The sequence below is a fragment of the Phodopus roborovskii genome, unplaced genomic scaffold (assembly GCF_943737965.1).
Source record: "Phodopus roborovskii unplaced genomic scaffold, PHOROB, whole genome shotgun sequence".
Taxonomy (NCBI): Eukaryota; Metazoa; Chordata; class Mammalia; order Rodentia; family Cricetidae; genus Phodopus; species Phodopus roborovskii.
In genome coordinates this window covers 693198-718687 of record NW_026125887.1, presented here as the reverse complement: position 1 = coordinate 718687, position 25490 = coordinate 693198, and the positions used below count along the sequence as shown (strand labels likewise).

At 38.8% G+C, this 25490-nt stretch overlaps 1 protein-coding gene across 1 annotated transcript in view; it reads left to right on the top strand.

Moving 5' to 3' along the window:
* Ppef1 (protein phosphatase with EF-hand domain 1) overlaps window positions 1-25490 on the top strand; it is a 74784-nt gene that overhangs the window by 29109 nt on the left and 20185 nt on the right. Inside the window, exons 7-9 of the mRNA XM_051178899.1 lie at window positions 12736-12902; window positions 15961-15997; window positions 16889-17038. Of these exons, the coding sequence (XP_051034856.1) occupies window positions 12736-12902; window positions 15961-15997; window positions 16889-17038 (354 nt within the window). The remainder of the gene's footprint in view (window positions 1-12735; window positions 12903-15960; window positions 15998-16888; window positions 17039-25490) is intronic.

The window sequence follows — 25490 nt, the reverse complement described above, 5'->3', positions numbered from 1 at the left end:
CAATGTCTTGAAGGGTAAGGAAGATTTTGTTACATACTTTCATGTGGTATACTGTAAAATAGTTGGGATTTCAGCCCAATGATTGCTTTTGAGGAATTGTTCTTAGCTTTTTGTATGCTTGTTTGTTTAGTATTTGACTCTCCTCATTTTTTTTGTCTTTTAGCAATTAAATGCTGAGATATTTTCAGCTCACACAATGCCATCTGCTTTGAGAAAGAATTTTCCCCCTCTAGGTACCATACTCTTAACCACAACAGACCTTTGCTAAAAGGGTACTTCCACTTTATGTGTCTTCAAATGTAATTTTATCATCAAGTGAAGCAATTTGCATATCATTAGTTAGGTCGTGGTTTTAGATTTCATTTTCTGAAAAGGTTAATTCTAATCAGCCACTTTTGCTTAATTGGAGTGACCAATTTGAAATACTTCATTTAGAGCCTCAGCCTTGCTGCCATTACAAGACATTTTCCCTCACTGAATGGAAAGCTTGAAACTGTAGATCAAGTATTAGTGAATTAGTTTGTTAAATTGGTGCTGTGAGTGGTGCTCCTGAAGCTGAAAAGGAGCTGGCCACGGACACAGAGCAACTAATTAACTCTGAACCCTGTGGGTATCCCACAGATGCTGTTTGTTGGGTTCCATGCTGTCTTGTTTTACTTTTCTTCCTTTCTTCTCCACACTCCTCCACCTCAGTCCATGCCCATAACTTTCCCACTGTGAAGGTAATGAAACCTGGCACTGGGATACTTCATGCTACCACTGGGATAAAATCAAGGTTGTAAAAATGAAAGTTGCAATATTATGGAGTTGAAGTCCAGAAGTTATTGTTTGGTATACCTTAGGGAATATCAGATATGTTGAAATAACTTCCAGATGTCTATGATAAAAATGCTTCAGTAGGAAATAGGAGAGAATATAGGAAAATGTCTCATTGTCTCATTCTTTTTGTGTGTGTCTATTCAAGTTAATTATGTTCTGCTTCCTTTTTTCTATCTTGTAGATCATCTGAGTGCTTTTGAAAATTGTAGTTATCCTGGGTTTTCTGTAATTGCTTAATCTCCATGTCATAAGTGATGTGTTATTTATTATCTACAGAATAAGTCTGAGTTTACTGGAACTGAGTGAAGAATCTTTGCTCTTTTGAAAGGAACTGAATGAGTTCTCAGTAGCAGGATCCTAAAAAACCTAGAGACTCGTGTAACAAAGGAGACTTAGTTCCTTTATTATTTGGAGACTAAAATAGGTTCTAACTTCGATTATGCAAAGTAATTTGATTGATCCTGAACAAGCAAGACAGAAATATAGCCAAATAAATCTTGCCTTTCTGGAAGTCATTGCCTTGCAAGGCTTAAGAGTTAGAAGAGGTCTACTATACATTTAAGATTTCTTATTTATTTTTAATTATGGGAGTGGGGTGGGGAAGTGGTGGTGATGGTGGTGGAGTGTGTATGTATAAGTGTGTGTGTATGTGTGTGTGTACTCACACTTCCATCAGCATATATCGAAGCTAGGGGTTGACATCAGTGTCTTCCTTTATCACTTTCTACATGATATTTTGAAACAAGGTCTTTCAAAGTACCTGATGCTTACTGTTTTGGCTAGGCTGGCTAGCCATTAAGTCGTAGGCTCCACTGCTCTCTGTCTACTAGTGTTGTGGTTATACATCTGTACAGCACACCAATCTTTAATGTGAGTTCTGGGAATTGGAACTCAGGTCCTTATTCTTGCTTAATAACTACCTTACTTGCTGAGCCTTCTCCTTGGCCCTCATGTGAAACCTGAATCTTGCTTTAACTTTTTTCTTTGCTCCACTGCTTATCAAGACTATAAGTGTTAGTTTCTATGAATCAATTCATTGAGCAAGAATTTTTCTAGTTATATTGTATTATTTATTCCAAATATCATTGTTGTAATATAAGAAAATTCCCTGTAAAATATTTCTTAAAGATTTCTTTTAGGCCAAGTATAAAGTTAATTTTCACAACATTTGCATGGGCATCTGGAAACTTAATTGTACTACTTTTGTAAAATTTTCCATATAACTATTAAAGTTATTGCTTTTTCAATTTGCATATCTTTTCTATTTTAATTGTCTAAGTATGTATATTATACATTACTACAAAAGGTCACTTCAATATTTAGTTTATTAAAATGACAAAATTTAGTGCCTAAGAGTTTATGTGGGTCTGAAATTTGGGTGAAGCTTAGCTGTATGTTTCTGGCTCAGGGTTTCTGATAGGATTATAGAAAAGCTTTGTCCAGGGCTTTGGGCATCTGAGAGATTGACTGAATCAAAACAAAAAAAAATCAAGAAGACTAACTCAGGGCTAGAGAGAGAACACAGTAGTTAAGAGCATTTGCTGCTCCTGCACAAGACCCATGTTGGGTTCCCAGCAGCCACATGACAGGTGCACAACAATTTTTAACTCCAGTTCCAGGGATCTAATATCATACACACACACACACACACACACACACACACACACAAGCACCCATACACATAAAAAATAAATCTTTAAGTCTTTTAAAAGTACAAAAAGAGATGGTTAATATTTCATTTTGTTGCTAAACCCATGGGCTTCTCCACAAGGCTGGCTGAATAGTCTCATGACAATAGCAGTTTGTTTTCCCCAAAGTGAGCAATCTAAGAGAGAGAAACAGGAAGCTACACTGTCTTCTGGACTTAAGCCTCTAGTTTCACATAATCACTTGTACTTTTTTTTCTGTTTATTAGAAACATGTCATTAAGTCTGTCTCTCTTAAGGAGAAGAAAATTAAACTTTACCTTTTTAAAAAAAGGTGTCAAGAATTTATGGAGGGTATTGGTTTTTATTTTCTATTTTATTTCATTAAATCTTTTTTTCAAGTTTTTAAATTTTTTAAATTTCATTTTACTTTCCAACCACAGTTCTCCCTCCCACCCCTCCTCCTTCCCCTCCTCCCATTCCCCCTCACCTCCCCTGTAGCTTGGCCTCCACTCCACTCCTCATAGGTAAGAGCTCCCATGAGAAGTCAACATAGTCTGGCACAATAGGTTGGGGCAGGGCCAGGCCCCTCTCCCATGCATTAAGACTAAGCATGGCATCCCACCATGGGGAGTGGTCTCCAACAAGCTAGCTCATGTGACTTATGGAGGTGGTTATTATTATTATTGTTGTTTTTATTATTATTGTTATCATCATCATTGGTTTTGTGGAGACACGGTTTCTCTGTAGTTTTAGAGCCTGTTCCAGAACTCTCTCTGTAGACCAGGCTGGCCTCGAACACACAGAGATCTCCCTACCTCTACCTCCCGAGTGCTGGGATTAAAGGCATGTGCCACCATGACTTTATTTAGGCATTTAGGTTATTTTAGAGCAATAATTAAACACAAATATTTACTACCTCTGTATTGTTAAACAATTTATTCTTGCACTTGTAGTTAGACTATGCAGCAAATGTTTCTTCTTTGGATATTTACTATAAGTTCATAAAATGTATATTGTTTATGAAGTGCTTTTATTGTGTTATAATGAAGCTTTGTTAAACACTTTAATTTTTAGGGTGCTAGGGATCATACCCGTGCTATCTGTGTGCTAAGCAAGTATTATACCACTAAGGTATATTACCACCATCACCTGCTTTTGAGATAGGGTCTCACAATGCCATTCATGCTGGCCTTGAACTTGTTCTGTAGACTGAATTAGACTAAAACTTGTAATCCTTTTGTTTCTATTTCCCCAGTACTAGGATTATAAATGTTATGATGCAACACCAGTTAATACTTTTATCTTAAATTTCATTTTGTTACAATTACCTGTTTTCAGTATTCTCTAATCTATTTATATATTTTTATGTTTTTTCAGACATAATATTTACCAGAGTTTTTCTTTTAATACAACTTTCATATTTTTACGTGAAAATTTAACTCAGTTGCATGTCTGGAATTTTTACTTCTATTTTTCTTTACCATTTATTTTGCTTTATTTTGTTTTTTCTTTCTTTATGTATTTTTGGTGATTTTATTTTGTATTATTATTGTATTTGGACTTTTAAAACAAAATTTTAAAGTTGTGTTTGAAAATTTAACTTTTTTCCATTTATTTTGATTACTTTCCTATTCTTGATATTTCTAGTACATTGTGTGTATTTATTAAATAGTTATATGATTACTTACAGCATATTTCTCACTTAGGGTTACTATTGCTGTGATAAAACACCACAACCAAAACCAAGTTGGGGAGGAATGTTTTTTGTTTGTTTGGTTTTTGGCTTACACTTCCACATCACTGTACAACACTGAAGGAAGTCAGGACAGGAACTCAAACAGAGCTGGAACCTGCCGGCAGGAATTGATGCAGAGGCTGTGGAGGGGTATTGCTTACTTGCTTACTTCCCACGGCTTGCTTGGCGTGCTTTCTTATAGAACCCAGAATCAAAAGCAAAGGGATGGCACCACCCACAGTGGGCTGGGCCCTCCCACATCAATCACTAATGAAGAAAATACCCCACAGGCTTACTTATGGTTTCAATTTATAGATATGTTTTCTCAACTGAGGTTCCCTCCTCTCGATGATTCTATCTTGTGTCAAGTTGACATAAAACTAGCTAGTACACCATGATTCTGTTTTACTGAGTAAATCATCAATTTCTTATTTGTTTGTTTGTTTATTTGTTTGTTTTTTGAGACAAGGTCTCATGTTATATAGCTTAGGCTGGCTTTGAACTCTCTATGTAGCCGAAGATGACTTTTAATATCTGATGTCCTGCCTCCATGTCTCAAGGGCTGAACTTACAGGTGACTGACATCATGCTTAGTTTTGTGTGGCTGTGGTGGTTTGAAAGAAAATGGCCCTTGAACAGAATGGCTCTATTTGGAGGTGTGGCCTTGTTGGAGCAAGTCGGGTGGGCTTTGAGGTCTCTTTTGCTTAAGCTTCCCTCAGTGTGACCATCAATCGACTTTCTGTTGCCTGCAAGATGTAGCACTTTCAGCTCCAGCATCTGTCTACACTCTGCCATGCTCCCTGTCATGATGATGATGGACTGAACCTGAACCTCTGCGACTGTAAGCAAGCCCCAATTAAATATTCTCTTTAAAAGAGTTGCTGAGGTTACAGCAATAGAAAACCCTAAGGCCCTTGCTAAACTAGCAGTCTACATCCACAACCCTATTTTATTGGATCCTGAACTTTATTAATTTTTGTCTGTTCAGTCTGAATAATGTATTTATAATTTTGAACAATTTCTTCTGATTCTAGAATTTTTACTTAGTATTTAAATGTAAGTTTGCCATAAAGAAAACAAACTACTTATGAAGGTTCTTTGATCCACACCATCCTTTTATGAAGTAAATTGGTGCTGCCAACAGCAGACATGTCTCACTGTCATGAAAAGCCCTATATTGCTAAAACATTAAAATGTCATATTGTGTAGCTCTCTGAAGTGTTTGAAGGCCATCTATCTACTTAAAACATGTCTCTGATTGGCCTTGAAAATATACTTAACATGGCTATAAGTTTGATCGTTATAGATTAATATTAACCTGTATTTCTTTATTATTGTTATGACAAAGCATGTGGGGAACCTTGGCCGATTCCATGGCAGGTGAGGTTGACTGAGTCCAGCGACAAACACACAATGCAGACAGAGCTTAGTGAGGTTTTATTAGAAAGAGGGTGGAAGGGGAAAATAAAGAGAAAAGAGATAAAGAGACACAGACAGACAGAAAAGAAAACGGAGAGAAGACAGAAGAGAAGAGGGAGACAGGAAAAGTCCTGTCTGCCCCAAGAGAACATCAACAAAGAGAGGAGTCAGAAAGAGAAGAAGAGGGAAAGAGAGCCTAAGTGGGCAGAGGTCTTTTATTTAAAGGGGTCCTTTGCACTTGTGTGCAGACTACACAACCTTGGAACTCTAGGTTGACCTGGGCGTTCTGCCAGGTGACAAGAGAAGGCCAGCATAATGCCTGAATCCTTACAATTATCCTAAATAGCTTTTTTGGTTTTTGTTTGTTTGTTTTTCGAGACAGGGTTTCTCTGTATTGCTTTGGAACCTGTCCTGGAACTAGCTCTGTGGACAAGGCTGGCCTCAAACTCAGAGAGGTCTGCCTGCCTCTGCCTCCCAACTGCTGCCTTAAACTTAAACTTTAAATGAGCTATAGGTACAATACTTTTAACGAGAGTAGAAGCACACACATAATGACAAAAATAACCTTAAATTTGTATCAATTTACAAAAATCCATCCAATGTTAAAATATTTGAGACTAGTGGTTATTCAAAAGGAGACTCAACAATCCATGCTTTATATCATCATTTCTATACTATCACCCCCTTTTCCCTTCGGAAAGACATCCCTGAATCTAATCTCCTTTGTTTAGCTTTGTCCCTGACTATGACCAGTAACAATGTATAACCAACCTCCCTAAATGATGACAAACATCAATAGCCCACCTAACAAGCAAAAACCACCCTCCCTACCGACTGAGAAAATTGAGATAATGGTTAACTCCTAGGAAAACTAGCCATAACATTTGTTGTTCAGTCTCTGTGCAATGGAAAAGCAAAGGCTTAACTGTCCTGGCTAGAACTCTCTGAGGCTGGACCAGCTCAGCCAGTATCCCTTGAAGCTGTTCTGGATGTAGAGCTCTAAGGAAACTGCAGCAGAGGCACTCTGGAAGGCTGGATCACCTGGGCCACATGTTTTCTTTGGTGTTTGGTCTCCTTACTCTGAAAACACACAAACTTTCAAAGGTAGTATACATATCTATATTAACACAAGTATGGACTGTGTGTTGTACAAAAGCCAGCCAAAGATGACTTTTGTTCTTTTGTTTTATGTTTGAGCAGGTAAATTATATTTCACCTGTCTTGTAGGTTTTTGTTGTTGGGTGTGTGTGTGCGTGTGTTTTATTATTTTCTTATTTTACATATGGATCCCAGTTTCCTCTCCATCCCTCCCATCCTCCCCTCACCCCCTCCCATCAAATCCCCCCACACTCCACAGGGGATCATCAAAATCTGTCAAGTCAGTTGGAGTAGGGTCTAGGCCCTCCCTCCTTCCTCTAGTTTAAGGGAGTATCCTTCCACGGAGAATGTTCTCCCAAAGTCCTTTCATGTACCAGGGGTACATCCTGGTTCCACTGTCAGAGGTCCCTTAGACTGCCTAGGCCTTCTAACTGAGGCTCATGTCCAGGGGATATGTGTCAATCCAATGCTGGTTTCCCAGCTGTCAGTCTGGGGTCCATGAAATCCCCCTTGTTCAGGTCAGCTGTCTCTGTGGGTTTCTGTAGCCTGGTCTTGACCCCTTTGCTCATCACTCCTCCCTCTCTGCGACTTGATTCCAGGAGTTCAGCTCAGTATTTAGTTGTGGGTGTCTGCTTCTCCTTCCATCAGCTACTAAATGAGGGCTCTATGATGGCTTATAACTTAGTTATCAATCTCATTATCAGGGAAGGGTATTTGTGGTAGCCTTTCCACTGTTTCTCAAATTGTTAGTTGGGGTCAGTCTTGTAGGTCTCTGGACATCATTTCTCAAGAGTCAGTTTTCTTTTCAAACCTATGATGGCTCCCTCTATTATGGTATCTCTGTTTTTCTGTCTTGTATTTTTTTCTGGGTTTATTTCTTTATGTCTGTAGCTAGGATTTTTTTTGGGGGGGATCCTTTATCAAACCTGATCTCTATCAATCTTGAAAGAATTCACAGCCTCTCATTTTCTTTGGAAACAAAAGCATAACCATTTCCACAAAGCAAAGATTAGTAGAAATAGGTTAATAATTAAGACAGAGCTAGCTAGCCATAAGAAGCCCTAGCCAACAGTTTTATAATTAATATAACTTCCGTGTGCTTATTTGGGCTGAAGGGGCTGCAGGACAGGCAGGACAGGCAGGACAATGAAGCTCCAGTAATGCCTCATTTGGCTTTGTGTTCCAAACTATTGTTTTAATCTTTCTTAGGCCCTATGTAAATATACGTGGCCAGACATTGGGCCATGTATAACAGTCTTTCTCAATCCTGCCTGCCAGTTCCCAAATGGAGACTTCTTATTAATTATGAAAGCTTGGCCTTAGCTTATTCTTGTTTCTAACTAGCTCATGTAACTTAAATTGACTGATTTCTATTGATCTATGTGCTGCCATGTGGCTTGTGGCTTTTACATGTCCTTCTTCCTCTGTGTCCAGCTGGTGACTCTACTTTTCCTCTTTTGAGATCTCTCTGTCCCCAGAAGTCCCACCTAACTTCTTTTCCTGCCTAGTTATAGGTAATTCAGCTTTTTATTAAACAAGTCGCATCTTCACAGTGAACAAAAAGATTATTTCACAACTGGGTTCTTTCCTTTTAGTCTTGTCCTTGCTTGAAGACATTTTAATTGTTATCATTATATTTTTGTTGAGTACTTTCCTTTCAAAGCATATGAGGGCTATCTCTCTGACTGCAAGATCATTGAATACAGTGGCTTTGTATTATCAACTTCTTTGTTCCTCGAACCTAAAACTATGCCTGATATACATGTATACAGCTCATTGCTTTTGTGGTACTAAGCCACTAACACATTTTCCTTCTGCCCTGAATAATTTTTGAACCCTCACATACCTGTAAATATTTTTATGCTATCCTTAGATGTTAATGACGTCTCTGTTGATGTAGAGTTCTTGTTTCAAAGGCCCTTTTTCTCTTTAATTTGTAGATTTTATTTTACTATGCAATAGAATATTATTTCCAGATATGTGACTTTTGTTTATGCTGCATTTGTTCAACTCAGCAAAGCTATGATTCTTTGCCTGTCTAAAACACCTGATGGTCTACTAAAGACCTAAATGGCCAATAGTGAGGCAGGAGCAATGATTTGCAGGTCTGGCAGGCAGAGAGAATAAACAGAAGGAGAAATGAGGAAGACAAGCAATGAAAGACAAGGAGAGGAGGACATCAGGGGCTAGTCACCCAGCCAGCCACAGAGAAAGAGTGAAAGTAAGATACACAGAAGAGAGAGATAAAAACCCAGAGGATAAGGTAGAGTAAGAAACACAGAAGAGAGAGATAAAGCCCCAGAGGATAAGGTAGACAAGTTAATTTAAGATAAAAGCTGGCTAGAAACAAGCCAAACTAAGGTCAGGCACTCATAAGTAATGATAAGCCTCCATGTATGGGACATTTGGGAGCTGAGTGGTGGGCCCCCCTCAAAAGCCCAAATATGAAAGACTAAAATGTTGAACAACACTACCATCTTCTGCCTTTCAACAACACCAAGGTTATTCTTTCTTTCTTTCCCCTTAGTTATTTGTTTTTCTGTTTGACATCTTCTAAGATCTTAAACAGGTGATGGAATTTCTCCCTCTTTATGCTTAAGAGTAATGAGCTCTTCCAAATATCAAACTGAAATTTCCTTTTAAAAAAATATATTTAATTTATATGTTTGTGTCTATGCAAACATGTGTGCATGCACATGAACATGGACACCTGTAAAGGTTAGAAGAAGGCATTGAATTATTCTCCTCTGGAGTTACAGGTGGTTTGAGACACCCAGTGTGGGTGCTGGATCCTCTGAAAGAGCAACAAGTTCTCTGAACCACTGAGCCATCACTCTAGCTCCTGAAGTCTTCTAGCCATAGAGAATTCCTATTAGTATTATTTTAATTATTTCTTCTCCATCTGTGCTCTCCTCCCCCAATATGGAATGCCTATTATTAGCACATTAATTTCTTGGGTATTTTTAGTTCTTTCCCTTTCTCTCCCCCTGCCTCACTTCCTTTTTTTTATTCTTATTTTTTCATTCCTTTGTATATTTTATTTTTGTTTCTTTTTCTTTTATTATTGAGGGGCCTCATGGTTCTTAGGCTGGACTTGATCTCAGTATGTAGTCAAGGATGACCTTGCATTCTTGTTACCTCTGCCTCTACCTTACACCCAAATGCTGAGATTCTAGGTATATACCAACATGCATGGCTCCTACTTATTCCTTATGAATTCTATCATTTTTGCTTTTTAAAAATCTGTTTGCTCTTTCAAATCAGTAATATATTCCAATTCTCTGTTGGTTATCTCTAATCCACTAATTTAAAAATTCAAGGAATTGTTGGCTAATGGGCCCCCAGACTGATAGCTGGGAATCCAGCATGGGACTGACTCAGGCTCACCTGAATATGGGTCTCAGCCAGAAGGACTGAGCAGTCTAAGGGACCTCAGACAGTGGAACCAGGATGTATTCCTGGTGCACAAAAGGACCTTGCGAACACATCCCCCATGGAGGGATACTGCCTTAACCTAGACACAGGAGAGAAGCCCTAGTCCCTACTTCAAATGACCTGACAGATCTACATGACCCCACCTGGATAGCATTGCCCTACATGTGGAATTGGGGTGGGAGGGGAGGGTAGTCAGGGTGCATGTGAGGGGGCAGAGAGAGTAAGAGAGAGGGAGGGAGGGAGAGGGAACTGGGATCAACATGTAAAATAATAAATTAAATTTAAAAAATTAAATTAAAAAATTCAAACAGCACATTTTAATCCCATGTATTTTTAAATTTTATATATATATATATATATATATATATAGTGTGTGTGTGTGTGAGAGAGAGCGAGAGAGAGAGAGAGAGAGAGAGAGAAAGAGAGAGAAAGAGAGAAGAGAGAGAAAGAAGTGGAATCTAGGTGCCCAGGGCAAAGACATCAGATCTTCCTGCAGCTAGAGTTACAAGTGATTGTGAGCTACCAGATGTGGTGCTAGAACCAGAATTTGGATCCTCTGCAACAGTAGTACTTTTTATTTTAATTTTTATTGAAGATATATTTTTTCATATACTATATTCTGATCATAGTTTCCCCTCCTTCATCTCTCAGATCCTCCCCATCTCCTTATTCATCCAACTCTACACCATCTTTCTCTCTCTTTAGAAAACAGAAAGGTCAAAAGTAAAAGGACTAGAATAAGACAAAAGTAAAAGCATGAGAAACATACACATACAACACACACACACACCAAAAAAGTAAAATAAAAACACAAGTGGAAAAATGTTAACTAATGTAATCTTAAAATTAGAAATAGCATGGAAATCACAATTAATGAGTCTATTTGTATTTATGGTTTGCATGGAATTGTTTGTACATATAACGTTGAGTTCCAAAAATTATTGCATGATAATTAAAGATGTGTTTCATTCCCATTTTTCAGATGAAGAAAGGGTTAAATAGTTTTCTCTATGATAACTGTGTTATATGTGTAGCTGACTGTGATATTAATTATCTTATTACAATATGCCACTGCTTCCCTCCCTGACTTGATTTCAGAACATGTTACATTGTATAAATAATTCTTGGAATCCCTAAATCATAGTTATAACCTATAATATTTTAAATTACATTTTATGGTGAGATTTATGATTTAAAATGCCCATAAATTATGGGATGTTGAAATAAAGTAGTAAGATTTTCTTACACAGTTTGAAATCTAACAAAAGAAGAATTTGAAAATAGTTTGAAACATTAAAATAATTAGAAAATGTATATTCTTTCCTGAAGATAACATTTCTGAGGGAAAGTGTGCATTTTGACATAACTTCTCTATTTGAAATACATTTGTAAATCATTTGACTGTATCTTACCGTGCATTAGGAATGCACTTAGCTATTTCCTTATCAAGTATGACACTGAGAAAATGTAACCATGTCATATATACATGTTTTGTTTTAGAGTTCTGTTGTGAAGGACTGAACAAGTTAATAGCTATTTTAAAACTAGTGCTTTCCCCGACTCTGTTTCTTTTTATACAAATGCTGTTTTTATAAGTATAATCTAAACAATAAATAAACAATAAAAATAGTATCTCATATTCAGAAGTGATACTTACAGTAGCTGGTATCTGATATGGCCTGGTCATCATCAATCAGAATATATACTGGGTAGAGTCACGGCGTGGTTATATCTGCCCACTGGTGTATCAGTCCTGTCAGTCATATCTTACAGAACTCTTGCATTGCCTGAGTTCTTTTATTTTTTGTTTTGTTTTATTTTGTTTTGTCTTTCTTTTTGTAAATTTTTTGAGACAGGGTTTCTCTGTGTAACAGTTCAAGATGTCCTAGAACTGGCTTTGTAGACAAGGTTGACCTCAAACTCAAAGAGATCCACCTGCCTCTGCCTCCTGGGTGCTGGGATTAATGGCATGCACCACCATGGCCCCTCTTGCCTGAGTTCTTGCATGTCCATTATCACAGGTGATTTGGCAAGGGATACATTGTCAACTCCACTTTGCAAATTGAGATAATTATAACCCATAGAAGGTAAATATTGGGCTCTTTAAATGAAATTGCTCCAATGGTTAATTTAGTGTTTTTCTCTGGTTAGAAGTTTCCCTCTTTTCAGAGAGAAGGGCAAGATAAGAATATGCACTTTATTGGTAGTTACATTATGTGTTTGTTTTCTTTTTTATTGGATTTTTTTCATACAGTATATTCTCACAGTTTCCTACACACACAAGGGTATCTATTTTTGACAATGAGACAAATCCTAGCTCCTTCCAGAGAAAACTAATGGTATGTGATGGGCAGAATAAGCAATCCCATTCTCCATGAAATCTTCCTGTCCCAAGCTTATTCTTTGGTTTTAGGTCCCTTGCTGGTATGTGCCCTGGAAGGAGCTCAAGCCATTGAGTAGATTCTTCCCAGTAAAAGCAATGACTGGGCCTCTTTTCTGTTTCTGCAGGAACAAACACATAGCCCTACTTTTAAGAGAACTTTCTTTTAACTACTTCCTGTCTCCTCTCTCCTTCCCCAGAATGGCCTGCCTTCAGAGAACAATCCATACGTTTTTAACGGTGATTTTGTAGATCGGGGGAACAATTCCATGGAGATCCTAATGATCCTGCTTGTTAGTTTTCTCGTCTACCCCACTGACCTGCACCTGAATAGGGGGAACCATGAAGACTTTATGATGAATCTGAGGTAACACTGACTTTAGATTTCATCTTTTATTCTCTCTTTGGAATTGCTGCTGTGTTTAGCTCTGAGATGATACGTATGAGTTCACTTGTATAGAAGGATAGATAAAATCAATCTCAAGGAAAATCTCCAAGGCCTCACCACCCTTGTTCACCAATCCCAGTCCTTCAGCTAAGTATCAGCTACGTTGAAGCTCTCCTCTTAGCTCTTCTTCCTATTAGCTTCTCTTCCCCTTTATTAGATTCTTTTTTCTGCCATACTTACCCTTCACAGTCCAAACTGCATGCTGGGTAGGCATGTTAGGTCAGCTTTGTATGTCTGGTAGGTTGTATGAACAGACTTAGATGGAAGTTTCTGTTGCTTCTCTTGGCTTGCTTAAAATTCTGTCTCAGAAGCTAGCACAATGTTTTTCATTGCTGTGTATATTTTTTGTGTCCTGGTAATTGCTTCTGGCATAGTTGTTCATAAACATTTTTGAGAACAGCTGTAACATAGCATTTGGACTATCTGACTCACTGGAGATTTGAGGGATAAAGATTGCTTTAATGGTTTATGAATTCTGTCTGAAAGGCACAGTAGGTAATAATGTTCCCTTCTTTCTTTTTCTTTTCTTTTTATGGAAAACAGAAATCAATTTGTTCTAGAACAACAGAGGTTATGGGAAGTCTTATGCTTTGGGTCCTAGGCTTTTTGGTACTATGATCAAAGCTCAGAAATTAGGTTTTGTCTTCTGGGTAGTTTCAACGCCTGACTCAAGTTCAGAGATTCCATTCTAATTCTCAAGGTGTAAAAGCAAGTGCAAAAGCTATAAAGAAAAAGAATCTAGAGGTATTAGCAGAAGTGTATTCCTGGGTTCTATAAGAAGGAAGGTCGAACAAGCAATGGGGAGCAAGTCAGTAAACAGGGATCTTCCATATCCAGGTTTAGTTCCCTTCATGATGGACTGTGATTGGGACATGTAAGCTGAAATAAACCCTTTCCTCTCCAAGTTGCTTTTGCTCTTGGTGTTTCATCCCAGCAATAGAAACCCAACTATAACAGTGCCTGGTAGGATTGGAGATATAAAAGATGGTTGAGTGTTGTTAAGGAATATGAACATGTATCTAAGGATAAGAGGATATCATTGAAGAATATTACACCTGTTTTAAAAAGAAGAGTTACTTGGAAGAGGGCCAAGAACAGATACAGGTAATTCAATTAGGAAGTAGTTGAAGAAATGATAACTTCCTATTTAGATTAGCACGATAGCAATGAAGATGCCAAAACAAATTTTGGCAACAACAGTCTAGCACCCAATAACTTGATATTGAGGCCTTGAAAGAAGAATCAATCAAGGATAAGCAGGCTTGAGTTTAAGGGTATAACAGCATCATTCCGAATGGAAATGGACTCAAGCTGAGAGAGGTTTATTTGATGTATTGTTGAGTATGGGTCTAGAGATAAAAAAATGAAGGATAACCTGGAGTGTCATCCTATAGTATTGACACTAGATAGTAATTAAAACCCTGGATGGGGGGTGAGAGTACTAAGGAAGAAAGTGAAGGATAACAGATGGCCTAGGACAGAAAATGACAGAATTCTAATAACAAAGGTTATATGGAAGAAGAGAACTTGTGAGGTTGTTCCACAATACCCTGAAAATTTACTGTCACAAAATGGGAGGACATTTTCTAAAAGGATGGTACAGCCAATTATATTTAGTGTTTCAGAGAGGGCCAGAAGGGTTGAGGATGTTGTCTTAGTTATTTCTCTATTTCTATAACTAGAAAACATGACCAATGTAACTTATGAATGAAGGCATTTAATTGGGGGCTTGCTTACAGTTTCAGAGGGTGAGTCCATAACCATTGTGATGGGAAGCATGGTAGCAGACTGGCAAGCATGGTGCTAGAGAAGTAGCTGAAAGCTTACATCTTATCCACAAGCATCAGGGAGAAAGAGATAAAGACAAAAAGATAGAAAAAACAGAAACAGAAAGAGACAGACAGAGATATGTACACTCAGAGAAAGACCAAGAGGATAGGCCTTGCTTGGGTTTCTGAAGCTTCAAAGCCAACCCTCTGTGACACACTTTCTCCAACAAGGCTACATACACTTCCTAATCCTTCCTATATAGTCCACCAATTGAGAACCAAACATTCAAATATATGGGCCTATGGGGACCATTCTCATTCAAACCATCACAGATGGTAAGATGTATATTGGTCTAACAATGTGACACATTTGATGAGTACAGGGAGGGAACTTATCTTGAAAAAATACAGTTATCATATTGGAGAAACCTGACATGATGTGGTTTGTATGTAAATAAAGGTGAGTATGCTTTGTTACTACTATACCTGTTGGGGATTAAGAGCATACATTATTATCTGGGTGTGGTGTTGCATGCCTTTAATCCCAACACTCAGGAGACAGAGGCAGGTGTATTCAAGGACAGTCTGGTTGACATAGCAAGTTCCAGTCCAGTCAGGGCTACATGAAAAGGGTACACAATATTATCCTGAATCAAGAAAAAAATAATTGAAAAATCTCCCTTAGCTTTTGTTAGCCAGGCATTAAAATTCCTGATACTTTCTATTAAACCCTTTTGTACCATTCATTCACACGGTCCATGTCAGACAAGGCATAAATACCAAATTTACTTTGTGTGCTTTTCTTTGTCTTTTTCACTCTTTTCTTTTTTTCCTGATGACCTTTTTGAATGATCAGATGTCTGAGCAATGTTATCTAGATGAAATCTTCTCCATATCACTTCCTTTAACTGTCATTGCACACCTCTCAAAATACTAGTAGCCATTACATAGCCCACGGTACACATGTGTTAAGTTGTCTTATAGTTGTTCCACAAGTATATATTTTCTTGCCCTGGTTATACTCTAGGTTTCTTGAGAATAGAGGTTGTGCCATTGGTTGCTTTTGTTCTTTCTCACAATGCTCCAGGGAGATTCTGCTAAGTATTTCAACCAAAGTCTATAGTTTCTTGAGTTCCTACTATTTGGCAATAGTGAGACATCAATGGCTCTTTTTTGCAATAATTAATAGTTTAAAATCTATTTTTCAGGTATGGCTTCACAAAAGAAATTTTACATAAATACAAGGTAAGACTCATACTTGTTTTGCAGTGAAAAAAGAAAGAGCTAATGAAGACCAGATTGTTACTTTAAGAAAGGTGATGGGCTAATTAGTTAGAACCTGTGCCAATAAAATAATAAGCACAGCAGGAACACCTCACTATGATAGAATCTTAGATTTTCTTTTTCATTATGACTGTTGGATCAATTTCAGCATAACTATGAATATATTGCATTGCTTTAAAGGTACCCATCCAGAATTTTTTATTCAAGTGTAGCACAACTTACAGACAGAGAAATGACCACAGAGAAATAACCAATATGAAGGAGGGGGCTATATTCAACTAATTACATGCAGGACGCATAGCATGGCACATTGGGGATACCACATACGAAATTACCAGAGTCAGACAGGGCAGATGGAGCCAGAAGAAAATACAGACAAGGAAATTTGATTAGGCTTCACAGGAGAAGAAAGGGCTGAAAGCTAAGTAATTAGACAATGACAGCCAGCTGTGGGGCATGAGGGTTACCCTAGTTGTCTACTATCTTTCCCTGGGTTGATTAGCACACCAGAGTAGTGGCCGTGCATTAGAGTCTAATAAAAGAATTCCTCAGTGTGTAATCTGAAATGGCTGGTTTGGACATGAAATTAGTCATTTATGATCTCTAAGAATTAGCCCTGAGGGGGGCAGTTTCCTACCTGAGCAAGACCCACAAATGTCAAAATATCAAAAGTACAGAGTGAAAACTTTGCATGATAAATATCTTTCTTGTTGGTTGATAGCTCCCTGGCTGCTTCCTTTGATTGGCATGGAAAATTTATTTTGTTTTGTTTGGTTTTCATCTATATATTGAGACTATTCACTTAACTGGATATATCAGGAAAATAAAACTTACTCATACTCTTATTTACAGCTACATGGAAGAAAAATCTTGCAAATCTTGGAAGAAGTTTATACCTGGCTCCCAATTGGTACAATCATTGACAATGAAATCCTGGTCATACATGGTGGGATATCAGAGTCCACAGACTTGAATACACTCCACAAAATACAAAGAAATAAAGTAAGAAGTGATCTGTGCATGGATCTTGTCTCAGAGATTTATAATGGAATATGCTGCTTTTTTGTCATTTGAAATAGTTATGTGCTTTGGTGGTGTCACTGAGAAAAATTAGTAGAAGTCTTAAGAAATGCTATGATTGATTGCATGACAACTGGGTGGTTTTTCTATACACGGTACATTTTTACAAAAGAAAATCAAAATGGGGATGCATTAGCACACCATGTAGTTTCTAAAGGTGAGTTTTTAGAAGTAAAGTTTAAACGAATTCACTTACATTATGGCAAAAAGAAACACAATTTAACACTGTAGTCCTTTGTAAGTATAAAGTTCTTGGCACTGGGTGTATTCCTCTTGTGCTACTGTCACTGTGCAGTCACTGTCCAGTCACAGAATTTCCTTGACTGAAATCATGTCCATAAAACAGTAATGCCTCCTTCCCTTTCCTTCTAGCTCTGATGACCAACATATTCTGCATGAACTCTAGGTAACTCATATACATGGACTCAATAGACTTCATTTCTGAATTTTTATGCAGTCCCTTTATTTCAACTGAGCAGAGTAACTATCTTCAGATTATTTTAACTCTCAACAATCATTCAATACAACACAGCCAGGACAAGAGCCTGTATAAGACCCTCTCAAGGAACTGGCTCTAATGGTGCCTGTAAGATTCCATACCTACTAAAGGGTTCCTGGGCTCTAGCTTATACACAACTAGAGCCATCTTCCTCTTTTACCAGAGCCAAGCTGAAGCTCCAAGACTAGAAGTAAACTAGGTAGCAGATGGGCATGAGAACCAATAGCCACTATAGACAGATGATGGCATATGGTCCAAGTGGGAAACTTGAGCCACTGTCTTTAAAGACCAATAGTAAATACAGTCATTCTGGGGTCTGAGACTTGTATTTGATCTGATAGAGAGACATGTGATCTTGGTTGCACCTTGAAGTTTGGGAGGCTCCATTCTTTTGTATACATGTGGATGACCCACCTTCTCATTAACTTTTCACTTTAACATTACTATAACCTCTAGGCTAGATACGTCCCCTTCGTGTATTCTCAAGACCTTTACACGTATCTTTTATAGGTTACCAAATTTAAGTACGGAATGGTGATATTATTTTTTTTTTTTTTTTTTTTTTTTTTTTTTTTTTTTTTTTGTTTTTTGTTTTTTTTTTTTTTTTTTTTTTTTTTTTTTTTTTTTTTTTTTTTTTTTTTTTTTTTTTTTTTTTTTTTTTTTTATTTTATTTAACTTTTTTTCCTTTTTTTTTGTGTTTTTTGCCCTCGTTCTTCCCCTCCCCTTCCCTCCCCCGCGGCCCCCCCCCCGGGGGGGGCCCTGGGGGTTTTTTTTTTCTTCCCTCCCTCCTCTGCGGCGCTTTTTTCTCCAGCTTTTGGAATGTAGGATCAGCTTGTACTCTGTTTCAGGCGGTCTGGTGTGATCAAACCACATTAGTCTGGAAGGAATCCACATCTTTTCATTTTCTGTGGAAACAAAAATAGAAATACTTTTCCCCAGTAACTTGTTCTTCAACTTAAATTTTGGAGTCAAAGCGTTTTTTTTTTTTTTTTTTTATTATTATTATTATTTTACATTTACATGTCGATCCCAGTTCCCTCTCCCTCCCTCCCTCCCCCTCAGCCCTCCCTCCCTCCTTCCCTCCCCTTTTGCCCTCTCTACCCTCTCCCATGCACTCTAAACACCCTCCCCTCCCAACCCCCCACCACAATACAATATGTAGGGGAATGCCATCCAGTTGGGGTCATGTAGATCTGACAGGTCCTGTGAAGTAGGGACTAGGGCTTCTCTCCTATCTCTAGAATAAGGCAGTTATCCCTCCATGGGGGATATGTTTGCAAAGTCCTTTTGTGCACCAGGGATACATCCTGGCTCCACTGTCTGAGGTCTCTTAGACTGCTCAGACCTTCTGGCTGAGACCCATATTCAGGGGAGTCCGAGTCAGACCTCTGTTGGCTTCCCAGCTATCAGTCTAGTGGCCCTTAGCTCCTCCTTGTTCAGGTAAGCTGTCTCTATGTACTTCTACCGCATGGTCTTGTCCTCTCCATCTGCTTCTGGGTTCTAGTTTGACTCAGTGTTTATGTATGGGTGTTTGCTCCTGTTTTCAACAGGCATTAGTTGAGGACTCCATGGAGAAGTTAGTTGTTGATCTCACTCTCCGGGAAGGGCATTTATGATAGCCTTTCCACGGAAGCTGAGATTGTTATTTGGGAGCAGTCTTGTAGTTCCCTCGACCTTTCTTTGTGTTCAACTTTATCTTCAAACCAATATTGGCTCCCTCTTTTATGTTCTCTCTCTCTCTGTCTCTGTCTCTCTCTCTCTTTCCTATTTTCCATTCCTAACCAGGCTCAATCCTCCTAGTCACACATGCCTTCCTCTCCTCCCTCTCATTTTCTCCTACTTCTCTCTCCATTAGCTGTCCTCCCCCACTATACCTGAGGTCTGGGGGACTTGTCCCTTCCCAGTTCTGTGAGGGACTTTATATGAATCTCTTAGAATACAACTTGTATCCTAGTTCCTCTGGTGATGTGAATTATAGGCTGGTGATCATTTGATCTAGGTCTAAAATCCATATATGAGTGAGTACATACTGTGTTCCTCTTTTTGTGACTGGGTTACCTCATTCAGGATGGTTTCTTCAAGTGCCATCCACTTGCCTGCGAATTTCAAGATACCATTATTTTTTTCTGCAGAGTAGTATTCCATTGTGTAGATGTGCCACATCTTCATTAACCATTCTTCAATTGAAGGGCATCTAGGTTGCTTCCAGGTTCTTGCTATTACAAATAGTGCTGCTATGAACATAGTTGAACAGATGTCTTTGTTGCATTGATGTGAATCCTTTGGGTATATGCCTAAGAGGGGGATTGCCGGGTCCTGTGGTAAACTAATTCCCATTTTCCTGAGGAACCGCCATACTGATCTCCAAAGTGGCTGTATGAGTTTGCACTCCCACCAGCAGTGGAGGAGTGTTCCACTTTCTCCACATCCTCTCCAACATAAGTCATCACTGGTGTTTCTAATTTTAGCCATTCTGGCAGGGGTAAGATGGTATCTCAAAGTTGTTTTGATTTGCATTTCCCTGATAGCTAAGGATGTGGAGCATTTTCTTAAGTGTCTTTCAGCCTTTTTTGATTTCCTCCATTGAGAATTCTTTCTTCAGTTCTGTACCCCATTTTTTAATAGGGTTATTTGGTGTTTTGTTGACTAGTTTCTTGAGTTCTTTGTATATTTTGGAGATCAGCCCTTTGTCGGATATAGGATTAGTGAAAATCTTTTCCCAGTCAGTGGGCTGCCGTTTGGTCTTGTCAACTGTGTCCTTTGCCTTACAGAAGCTTCTAAGTTTGAAGAGGTCCCATTTATTAATTGTTTCTTTCAGTGTCTGTGCCCCTGGAGTTATGTTCAAGAAGCGGTCTCCTATACCAATTTGTTCAAGGGTACCTCCTACTTTCTCTTCTAAGAGGTTCAATGTGGCTGGATTGATGTTGAGGTCTTTGATCCATTTGGACTTGAGTTTTGTGCATGGCGACAGACATGGGTCTATCTGCAGTCTTCTACACACCCTCATCCAATTGTGCCAGCACCATTTGTTGAAGATGCTGTCTTTGCCCCATTGTATCATTTTAGCTGTTTTGTCGAAAATCAGGTGTTCATAGGTGCATGGATTAATATCAGGATTTTCAATTCGATTCCATTGGTCTACCTGTCTATTTTTATGCCAATACCAGGCTGTTTTCAGAACTATAGCTCTGTAGTAGAGCTTAAAGTCAGGAATGGTGATGCCTCCTGATGTTCTTTTATTGTATAGGGTTGTTTTGGCTATCCTGGGTCTTTTGTTTTTCCATATAAAGTTAATTATTATCCTTTCAAGGTCGGTGAAGAATTGTGGTGGGATTTTAATGGGGATTGCATTGAATCTGTAGATTGCTTTTGGTAAGATTGCCATTTTTACTATGTTTATCCTACCTATCCAAGAGCATGGGAGGTCTTTCCATTTTCTGGTATCTTCTTTAATTTCTTTCTTTAGAGTCACAAAGTTCTTATTATATAGATCTTTTACTTGTTTGGTAAGCGTTACACCAAGATACTTTATGTTGCTTGTGGCTATTGTAAAGGGTGATGTTTCTCTGATTTCTTTCTCTGCCTCTTTGTCGTCTGAAAAAAATAGGGCTACTGATTTTTTTGAGTTTATCTTGTATCCTGCTAGTTTGCTGAAGGTGTTTATCAGCTGTAGGAGTTCCCTGGTAGAGTTTATTGGGTCGCTTATGTAAACTATCATATCATCTGCAAATAGAGACAGTTTGACTTCTTCCTTTCCAATTTGGATGCCCTTGATCTCCTTTTGTTGTCTTATAGCATTAGCTAGAACTTCTAGTACGATATTGAAGAGATATGGAGAGAGAGGACAGCCTTGTCTTGTTCCTGATTTTAGAGGAATTGGCTTAAGTTTCTCTCCATTCAGTTTGATGTTGGCAGTTGGTTTGCTGTATATTGCTCTTATTATGTTTAGGTATGTTCCTGTTATCCCTGACCTCTCTAATACCTTTATCATGAAAGGGTGTTGAATTTTATCGAAGGCTTTTTCTGCATCTAGGGAGATAATCATATGGTTTTTCTTTTTCAGTTTGTTTATATGGTGGATCACGTTGATAGATTTTCGTATGTTAAACCATCCCTGCAATCCAGGTATGAAGCCTACTTGATCATGGTGGATGATTTCTCTGATGTATTTTTGAATTCGGTTTGCCATTATTTTATTGAGTATTTTTGCATCGATGTTCATCAGGGATATTGGTCTGTAGTTTTCTTTCTTAGTTGTGTCTTTGTGAGGTTTGGGTACCAAAGTTATTGTGGCCTCATAAAAAGAGATTGGCAATAAACCTTCTGTTTCTATCTTGTGGAACAGTTTGAGGAGTAGTGGTATTAGTTCTTCCTTGAATGTCTGGTAGAATTCTGCACTGAATCCATCTGGCCCTGGACTTTTTTTCCTTGGAAGGCTTTCGATGACTGCTTCTATTTCATTTCGGGTTATAGGTCTATTTAAGTTGTTTGTCTGTTCTTGATTTAATTTTGGTAAGTGATAGTTATCCAGAAACTTGTCCATTTCCTTTGAATTTTCAATTTTTGTGGAATACAGATTTTCGAAGTATGACCTGAAAATTGTCTGGATTTCCTCTGTGTCTGTTGTTATGTTCCCCATTTCATTTCTGATTTTGTTAATTTGCATGTTCTGTCTCTGCTTTTTCGTTAATTTGGATAAAGGTTTATCAATCTTGTTGATTTTCTCAAAAAACCAACTCTTTGTTGCATTGATTTTTTGTATTGTTTTCCTGGTTTCTATTTTGTTGATTTCAGCCCTCAAGTTGATTATTTCCTGGCGTCTGCTCCTGCGGGGTGAATTCGCTTCTCTCTGTTCTAAGGTTTTCAGTTGCGCTGTTAATTCATTTATGTGACTATCCTCTGTTTTCTTCATATGGGCACTTAGTGCAATGAACTTCCCTCGTAGCACTGCTTTCAAGGTGTCCCATAAGTTCGGGTATGTTGTATCCTCATTCTCGTTGAATATTAGAAAGTCTTTAATTTCTTTCTTTATTTCTTCTTTGACCCAGGAGTGGTGCAATTGCACATTGTTCAGTTTCCATGAGTTTGCAGGTTTTCTGCTATTTGTATTGTTGTTGAATTCCAATTTTAAAGCATGGTGGTCCGATAAGATACAGGGGACTATTTCTATTCTCTTGTATCTGTTGAGGTTTGTTATGTCTCCTAGTATGTGGTCGATTTTAGAGAAGGTTCCATGTGGAGCAGAGAAGAAGGTATATTCTTTTGTCTTTGGATGGAATGTTCTATAGATGTCTGTTAGCCCCAGTTGAGACATAACTTCTGTTAATTCTTTTGTTTCTTTGTTGAGTTTCTGATTTGTGGTCCTGTCTAGTGTTGAGAGTGGTGTATTGAAGTCTCCCACTATAAGTGTGTGAGGTTTTATATGAGCTTTGAGTTTTAGTAGTGTTTCTTTTACGAATGTGGGTGGCTTTGTATTAGGGGCATAGATGTTCAGAATTGAGACTTTGTGTTGATGGATTTCTCCTGAGATGAATATGAAATGACCATCTTCATCTCTTTTGACTAGTTTTGGTTTGAAGTCTAGCTTGTTAGATATTAGGATAGCTACGCCTGCTTGCTTCTTATTTCCATTTGATTGGAAAATCTTTTCCCAACCCTTTACCCTGAGGTAATGTCTATCTTTGGAGCTAAGATGTGTTTCTTGTATGCAGCAGAAGGATGGATTCTGTCTTCGTATCCATTCTGTTAATCTGTGTCTTTTTATAGGTGAGTTAAGACCATTAATGTTGAGGGTGAGTAAGGACCATTGATTGTTGATGGTTGTTTGATTTAGGTTTGTTGTTGGCAGTGGTATTGTGAATATATTTGTTCTGCTTCACCCTAGGTTTCTGGTGTAGTTGGATTATCTGTTGCCTACATTTTTGTGGGCGTAGGTTACCTTCCTTGGGTTGGAATTTTCCTTCCAATACTTTCTGTAGGGCTGGATTTGTAGATACATATTGGGAAAATCTGGTTTTGTCATTGAATATCTTGTTCTCTCCATCTATATTGACTGAGAGTTTTGCTGGATATAGTAGCCCAGGCTGGCATCCGTGTTCTCTTAATACTTTTAGAACATCTATCCAGGACCTTCTGGCCTTGAGGGTTTCCATGGAGAAGTCAGGTGTAATTTTGATAGGTCTGCCTTTATATGTTACCTGTCCTTTTTCCTTCGCTGCTCTTAATATTTTTTCTTTATTCTGTATGCTAGGTGTTTTGATTATTATATGTCGAGGGGTCTTTTTTCTTTGGTCCAGCCTATTTGGGGTTCGGTATGCTTCTTGTACTTTCATGGGCTTTTCTTTTTCTGCTTTTGTAAAAATTTTTCTCGATTTTTTTGTTGAATATGTTTTCAACCCCTTTGAGCTGTGCTTCCTCACCTTCCTCTCTGCCTATTCTTCTTAGTTTTGGCCTTTTCATGGTGTCCCACATTTCCTGGATATTGTGTGTTAAGGATTTGTTGGATTTATGGTTTTCTTTGGTCGATGAATCTATTTCTTCTAGTTTATCTTCTGCGCCTGAGATTCTCTCTTCCATCTCTTGAATTCTGTTGGTTATGCTTGTGTCCGTGGTTTCCGATTTTTTGCCCAGCTTTTCACTTTCCCAGCTTTCCTTCCATTTGTGTTGCCTTTATTTTCTCAATTTCGGTTTTCAAATCTTGAACCGTTTCCCTTCACCTGGTTAATTGTTTTTTCTTGGCTTTCTGTACTTTCCTTAAGGAATTTGTTCATTTCTTCCACTTTTTTGTTTGTTTTTTCCTCTATTTCTTTAAGGGATTTTCTCATATCTTCTTTGAGGGCCTCTATCATTTTTATGATGGTGATTTTAAGTCATACCCTTCTGCTTCCTCTGCTTTGTTGTTGTGTTCCATTCTAGTTGGTGTAGATTCCCTAGATTCTGGTGGTGTCATGTTTGTCTTTCTGTTGTTAGGTGTTCTCTTGTATTGCCTTCTTCCCATAGTTTCTTCCTGTAGGTGTTGGTGGTGTCTCTTCCCTCTCTCTATGGTCCTTCCCAGATGGGCTTATGTGGATCAAAGATTCAATGTCTGTATCTCTGTGTGGTCCAAGCTCTCTAGGAGGCTTCTCTCTGGCCAATAGCCGGGAGAAGAGGACGAGGGCTGGACTGGAACTTGAGAAGGTTTTGCAGGGTAGTGGGATCTCACTGGAAACTGGCGCTCCCAGCTGAGACCTCGTTCTTTGGCAGGGCCCGGATTTGGGGGTCAAGGATCTTGCCTGCAGGAACTCCAAGTGGACCCGCTGAGATAGGCGGATCTCTGGGAGGGGCCTGGGACTCCAGCAGAGGACTGGAGGCGGGGTCAGGGACCAAGCCGGTGGAAATTACAGGTGGTCCCAAGTGGATAGTCAGGTCTCCTTTGTTCGGAGTTGCTCCGAGAGGTCTCCGAGTAGGGTGGACTGTTGGCTCCACCCTCTGTCCCAGTGCTCAACCAGAGCAGCAGGACCGTAGGTGGGGTAGGGCACAGGGTGGGGGGGTAGGCTGGAGGTTGGGATGGGTGGGGGGTGTATCAGAGCTCCAAGGGTGCTCTCAAAGGGGACCGGAGACAGGAGCAGCAGGATCAGGGGCCAATCCAGGGAGTTCAGGCGGGGGGAGGGGGGGTAAAGAGGCTGAAGGGGACAGGCAGCCCGATTGGGCCCAGACTCACCTCTGGCCAATAGCCGGCAGAAGAGGACGAGGGCTGGGCTGGAACTTGAGAAGGTTTTGCAGGGTAGTGGGATCTCACTGGAAACTGGCGCTCTCCAGCTGAGACCTCGTTCTTTTGCAGGGGCCCGGATTTGGGGGTCAAGGATCTTCGGTGATATTATTTTCTTACTATATTCT